This window comes from Beta vulgaris, chromosome 6 (assembly GCF_026745355.1).
Source record: "Beta vulgaris subsp. vulgaris cultivar EL10 chromosome 6, EL10.2, whole genome shotgun sequence".
NCBI lineage: Eukaryota > Viridiplantae > Streptophyta > Magnoliopsida > Caryophyllales > Amaranthaceae > Beta > Beta vulgaris.
In genome coordinates, this window is record NC_079207.1 from 62,516,273 (window position 1) to 62,523,338 (window position 7,066).

General features: G+C 33.2%; 1 protein-coding gene across 1 annotated transcript; it reads left to right on the top strand.

Annotated features, from left to right (window-relative positions):
- The first annotated feature begins 3,846 nt into the window (after positions 1 to 3,846).
- Positions 3,847 to 5,711, top strand: LOC104908466 (metalloendoproteinase 2-MMP). Its single transcript, XM_010697584.4, has 2 exons — positions 3,847 to 4,262; positions 4,780 to 5,711. Exons 1-2 carry the CDS (start codon positions 3,880 to 3,882, stop codon positions 5,363 to 5,365), a joined length of 969 nt encoding a protein of 322 aa, XP_010695886.2. The 5' UTR covers positions 3,847 to 3,879; the 3' UTR covers positions 5,366 to 5,711.
- Positions 5,712 to 7,066: the final 1,355 nt, after the last annotated feature.

Below are 7,066 nucleotides of genomic sequence, written 5' to 3' on the forward strand. Positions count from 1 at the left end.
GACGTTGAGTTTTTAAATATTTACACCCTTATTTTTTGTCGTTATTTTTGTCTGACATAGAACAACTAAAAGTTCTAATATGATTTTTTCATTATTTTGACTTTAGTTTCTAATTTATATGTGATGAAGAAGCTTGCTATATTATTCAGAAACATACTATATCATGCGAAAATTACATCAATTCGTGAACAATTCACTGTATCATAATATCATTTAAACACTTACTATATCAGGTAGAAACTCACTGTATGATTAAGACATTTACTCTATCATGCCAAAACTACCAATTTTTATATGTTAAAGCAAGCACATGTCACAATATATTACATAACCTACATCTTCCTGTATGTTAACTTATAAAAAATAAAACCTCCACTATATTGCATATTATTTCACTATAAGTTTTCCGTTGATAGAATCCAGTATATTGTATAAAACTCACTTCAATATATGAATTTAATATGATTTACCAAGATTAGTGTTTCACAAGATTCATTTAAGTGTTTTAATAATTGTAGACGTGAGTTGCTTGTACGCTTTCTATTTTAATTTGATAAAAAGTTGATTATAGCTATTTAGTTGCCCCTAGGTATTTTGTAAAAAATCTTTGTATAGACAATGTTCCTTGTATAGTTTGATGGAGCAGATCCCTGGTTATCAATGAGTATTCGTAGTCTCTCCTTCGAAGTCACCCTTGATACTGCCACATATAGCTGTGGCCGATAAAGGATGACATTCTGCAGAGTTTCTCCCTGACTCATTGTCTTTACAAACCAAACAAAAACACCTGTTATGTTCTCCCTCCATTTCATTTTAATCTACACACTTACACTTTTCACGCATGCCAATGCAAAACTTTGAGGACATATATCTTTAGTTTTGTATTTGCAAAAATTATAAAAAGTACATATTGATAAAATACATGTTATGAATCTAACAAGATCCCACATGACTATATTTTCATCCACGTATAAATCACAAATAATGGTAAAAGTAAAATTAGTGAATAGTGTAAGATATCAAAGTGTAACAATTAAAATGAAACGAAGGGAATATATGTGACTTACAATTTATTAAATTATGAAGGATTGGTAATATTGTTACGGTATGTCGATAAGGTACGTTGCTCCGTTGCGCTTCAAGCCTCAATGGACCAACATGATTCACAATATCAACCCTCTTTCTAATATGTTACCATGCCTCTTCTTATCCAACATTCATGTTTGGAGGAGACGAATGATGCGACATTTGTTTCTTATTGATCAATGAAAAAGAAAATACAAGGAGTATATTTATTAGAGTACCTTGGGGAAGAACTCAATGTACAAAGCGCACAGCTAAAAATCTACAACATGTAGGTCACATAATTAGATTAAGTGGAATTAAAAAATAGGGAAGAAAAATCAATGTGCAAAGTTGATCGTTGACAATAAATATATATATATATATATATATATATATATATATATATATATATATATAACTTTGAATATTCTAATTCTAACATGAATAGGTTTTGTAGCACAAATCCCTAATTATAATTGAATCTCTTATAACAACCCTATGCTAATTCCAATTGCAGTAGGTTACTTTAATACTTTAACCATAGTTCTAGTGGAATTGCTAATTTCAGTTGCCATAGGTTACTTTAATATGTTTGTATAATCAATATTTTCTTTGATATGTTACTTTAATATAAAATTTTATATATATAGTATAAATAGATCCAAAGTACTTTTTAAACACTTTCCAATTATAAATAAATTATAAGTTTACGAACTATATATCAAAAGTTATAATCAATTTAATATATTTATATTTTTTTATTGTGAACTCAACTCTATATTTGTATTTAAATCAATTTAGAGCTCTATTTATATTAAAAAAATATATGACATGACACTTAATTAGCTTGATAAATGGCATCCAATAAGGACGCCAAATGTCAAAAATCTATAATATGTAGTCCATGTAATTAGCTTAAGTGAAAAAAATATATATGGAAAAAACTAAATGTGCAAAATTTTCCGCTGACAATCTAGTATGTATAAATTTGAATATTCTAATTCTAACATTAATAGGTTTTGTAGAACAACCCTAATTCTAACTGAATCTATTATAACAACCCTAATTTTGATTGAATTCCTAATTCCAATTCTAGTAGGTTACTTTAATACATTAACCCTAATTCTAAATGAATAGCTAATTCCAATTATAGTAGGTTACTTTAATACGTTAGTATAGTTAATCTTTCCTTTTATATGTTACTTTAATATAAAATTTTAAATATTGTAGATATGGATCTTATTTTAAAGTACTTTTTAACACTTTTCAATGGTACAAAAAATTATAATTTTACGAATTATATAATAAAAGTTACAAGAAAAATTTGTCAAAAACAACCTTTTAAATACAAGTTTTTGCGAGAAACAACCTTTTCGGAAAAATCTAGCAAAATAAGACCTTAAGAAGAAAATATTTTGTGAGAAATAACATCGACCCATTTCGAGCATTGACCAAGCATTTTTCAGCATTGACTCATCAAAACAAACATGTGAAGTCACGTGAACTATATATCTTATGTTTCAACTCCTTTTTTCTCTACTTTTCGACATTGACAAATATTTTTCGACGTTGAATTCATCAGTATATGAAGGGAAGTGGGGTTGAAACATAAGAAATGTATATTACGTGCCTTGCCATATTTGGTTTTAGTGAATCGAAGTCGAAAAATACTTGGTCAACGCCAAGAAAATGGTTCAAGGTAGCTCCTCGCAAAAAAATATTTTTAAGTTTTTATTTTGCCAAATTTTTATATTTTTATAAAAGGTTGTTTCTCGCAAATTCTTGTATTTAAAAGGTTGTTTCTTTTTGAACTCAACTCTATATTTGTAGTTTAATAAATTTAGAACTCTATTTATATTCAAGAAAAATATGACATGATACTTAGGCTCTATTTGGTTGGATGTAAAACATTTTCAATGTAAAATGATTTTTCATGTAAAATTCAAATGCAAAGCTAATTTTTTTTTTGTTTGGTTTAATGTAAAAAAGTTATGGAAAAGAGGAAAAATGAAAGGGGAAGGAAGAAGGAAGGGAAAGGATGGATAAGTGAAGAGCAAAAGGTTGCTAAGGAAGAGGGAGAAAAATGTGTTTTTCCTTCTTTTTGAAATGAAAATGATATTCACCTAGAGCTTCCTTGATTGAAAATTTGTTTTACACCACTTACTAAACCAAACAACGGAGAATGCGAGGAAAAGGAAAACTTATTTTCATGGAAAATATTTTACACCCTACCAAACGAAGGCTCAATGAGCGCGACAAATGGCGTCCAATGAGGACGACAAATGTCGCAATTTTATGAGATGATTTTTGTACTCTTTTTTGCATATTAGTTATATGATATGATAGAATTAGATAGATTAACTGATTGATTTGTCAAAAAATTCTATTAAAAAAATTGAAAAGTCTAACCTAAACCCCCTACTCTAGTAAGGAGCCGAGATATGATATTGTGTCACTTTTTCCCCTAATAAAAAATACTTCTACATACTCTGATACTCAGTCAACCTTCAAGTCTTGTGACACCATTCCAATTCCAGACGCATCATTTATTACAAAGTGACGAAGATCCCGAACTGAAAGCAATGACCAGTCACGGATTGAATAAATACAGGGGAGGCTCGGTGGCCACGGTGGGTAAGTGGTAACTATAAAAGAAGAGTATACCCGTAGATAAGTCAATGCTACTATGCTAGCAGTCCAGCTAATTGCAACAACGACTTGTAAATTTGTAATTAATGACTGCAAGCTTCGTGCGCCTATAAAAACACCGGCAGCCCATGCAATTTATAATAAGATACAAATTAAATCCCAAATATGGCAACTAAATCAGCTCATCATCTCTTATCCTCAATAATTTTACTCTTGTTCCTTAATGTGGTTCCAAACACAGCTCATTTAAACTCAAATGTTAACCCTTTTGGCTTCATAAAAAACTTAGAAGGATGCAAGAAGGGCCAAAACGTAGAAGGCCTTCACCACCTTAAAAGTTATCTTGCAAAATTTGGGTACCTGGAACCTCTATATTATCATCCAGTGCCGAAAATCGGAGTAAATACTACTTCCATGACCATTCAAAAAGATGATCAATTGTTTGATGATAGTCTTGAGAAGGCAATTCGGACCTACCAGCTCAATTATCGATTAAATGTTAGTGGACATTTGGACGCTGCAACTGTGCAACAAATGATGAAACCTCGGTACGTTATGTTTCTACAACGTTTGGATGATTGTTTTAAAACTTATGTACACTACATCTAAATGCATCACAATTTGAGCCTCGTAAAAGATATATCAATAGTCGAAATGTCAGATTTTGATCAATATATCTAAACTTTTCATAGGGAATAATTCTTATCTCGATGTTCTTAACCAATCAGAGCATGGTCAAGGAGTTTCGATAATTAAATCATGGGAAATATTATTTGAGGAATCCTCAGGGTTGTCAATCCTTTTAGATACATTAGAATAAAATATTGATATGCATGTAATAAATTAAGAGGAGAGGTGACATAAAAGTAATATTTTAATATATTTTTAAACAATGAAGATTCGATAATAAGAGAGGGTTGATTGACAACTCTTAATATTTTGAGTGAACAATCCACTTCGTTTTCAATATCGGATTTCACATGTGGAATTAAAAACTTGTGGTTTGATTCTAGGATTCTCATTCTTTATAGTTTCCACTGCTCATAACCTTTTATTTTTATGTAGATGTGGTTTTGCGGACATCATCAATGGCAAGAACACAATGCAGAGGGAAGACAAGAAAATTGGCTACAAAAGCCGAAAGTCCATGTATGGAACATCCTTGTATGCACTTATAGGTAGGAGATGGCCGTCATACCAACTAACATACCAAGTCCAATCTCAGACCCTAGTCTCAGGAGCCGAGAACATGAGATACATAGTGGCTCAGCAATTATATAAATGGGCACAATATAGTCCCTTCACCTTCCAGGAAGTTCCTGAGGGAAGTCAGTCTGATTTAGTTTTCGGGTTCGCACAAGGCGATCACGGGGATGGATATCCGTTTGACGGCATTGGAGGTATACTTGCTCATTCTTTTTCTCCTTCGGATGGGCGGTCGCATTATGATGCAACAGAGTATTGGAGCGACAATCCCGGACAACATGAAATGGATCTAAACTCTGTTGTGCTGCATGAAATAGGCCACCTTCTCGGCCTTGCTCATACTCAAGACCCCACTGCTGTAATGCATTCGGGTATTAGCCCAGGGGAGAGAAAAAGATTTTTGCAAGAGGATGATGTTGAAGGCATTCAGGCCATATATGGCTGAAAGACAAACTAAATGTCATTTCCTGGCTTCTTGCTCGAACCACTCTACCCAAAGGCCAAAAGCCTTATATTACTTTAATTTGTGATTTTTGATAATTTACCTATAAATTGGAGATTTTGAGCTTTCGTTTATAATTTTTACCATCACTAATATATATATTTGCCTATAGTTACTTTGTTCCTAAGTCTGCCGTTGGTAGTAAAAAAGGGTCCAAAACGACCTACGAGACAAGGCTTTCTTTGTGGAGCGCCCAAAAATTTGAAATTCTTGTTAATTTTAGACAAATTGTCTGTAGTCCCAACCATTAAGGTGTTTTATTTTATAAAATTAAATTTTTATCTAGTTATTTCATTGTATATAAATCTTTAGTGTTCTATAATGTTTGATCTTTTTATGTTTCGGGTCAGTTATAAGTTGATAATTTCTTTCCAAAAAAAACATATAGAAATTCATCCCATAATCAAGGGATAAGAACCCAGCCACAAACGGCTTTAAAGACCCATTACAAACTTTCTACCGATTCACAATTCCTAACACTCCATTTACAGATTTACAAATCAGAATTCTATGTTTTACAATTTATTTTGTATCTCTAATTGAGTAATTGTATTTTCTATCCTATTTACCTTCTGAATTCTGTAACCAGTATGCTTCACTCGTAGATTTCCATATCTGGTAACTGACAGCTGCAAAAGTTGTATACATGACATGTCTTCTCATTTTTGTGCCCTTGTATCTGCATTTAATCTAATTGAGCCACTGAATCAGATTCCTGCTATTCATTTTGATGCCTAACCATTCTAGTATAGCTATAAGAACTTGGTTACTGTACAAACAATCAAAGAACAAGTGTTCGTGTGTTTCTATGACATTACCACATAAGCGACATATGTTATCCAGACTGATATTTAATTGAAAGTTGAAACATCTTATCTTTGGTTCTCAGCTTTTGTTGAATACACAGCCATGTCATGAATTTATGCTCGGGTATAGACATTATGTTCCATACTCCTGTTACCCAAACTTTAACGGACCCTGCCTCAGTCAAGTGTGAGTTAACTTTGCTGATAGAGTATGAGGTGCTCACATTCCAATGTTTTGCTGCAGCTCATTCTTTACTTTGCTTATGTATTTTAGGACCCAATTTGCTCTTGATGGAGCTTGTAAGTTGATAATTTATCCCATATAAAAAACTCGTATGAACCGGGTGCACACTAATTAGTGTGCACCCAATAGATGTCATGTAGGTTGTGTTTCTGTCTAGAAATTAAGGATGCTAACTGCCTTGCTAAGGAAATGCCGGGTCAGATCTGAATGTCCTGTGTCAATAGTCCGTACGCCGGAATCCTGCAAAAGGTAAGGTTAGACTTCCCCAGAGGTGGTTCCGGGATCGCCTCTCCGACGCTCAAGTCAGTGATCAAGCTAGAGAGATAAAGTCTAGAGAGAGATGCTCTGATTTGTTAGGTGAGAATTCAATACCTTCTCATTGATGAGGGGATTGGGTATTTATAGTGCTTTGGAGCTCCCAGCTGTAGGCTAGCTGGAATGCACTGACAGCTGGGGGAAGCCACCATGGATGGGCCCCTGAAGGGCTTAGGAACCTGTTGGGCTTTGATGTTCCTTTAACTGGTCAATCCTTGGAAATAAGCCCAAACAATCAGCCCCACGCCAGGAATGGGGAGTCTCGAGGCCTTGCTGAAG

Bases quoted from the DNA above. Each gene is read 5' to 3' on its own strand.
- LOC104908466 (XM_010697584.4), top strand. From the start codon at position 3,880: ATGGCAACTAAATCAGCTCATCATCTCTTATCCTCAATAATTTTACTC. The intron at 4,263-4,779 runs GTACGTTATGTT...ATTTTTATGTAG, and splicing joins CAACAAATGATGAAACCTCG to ATGTGGTTTTGCGGACATCA.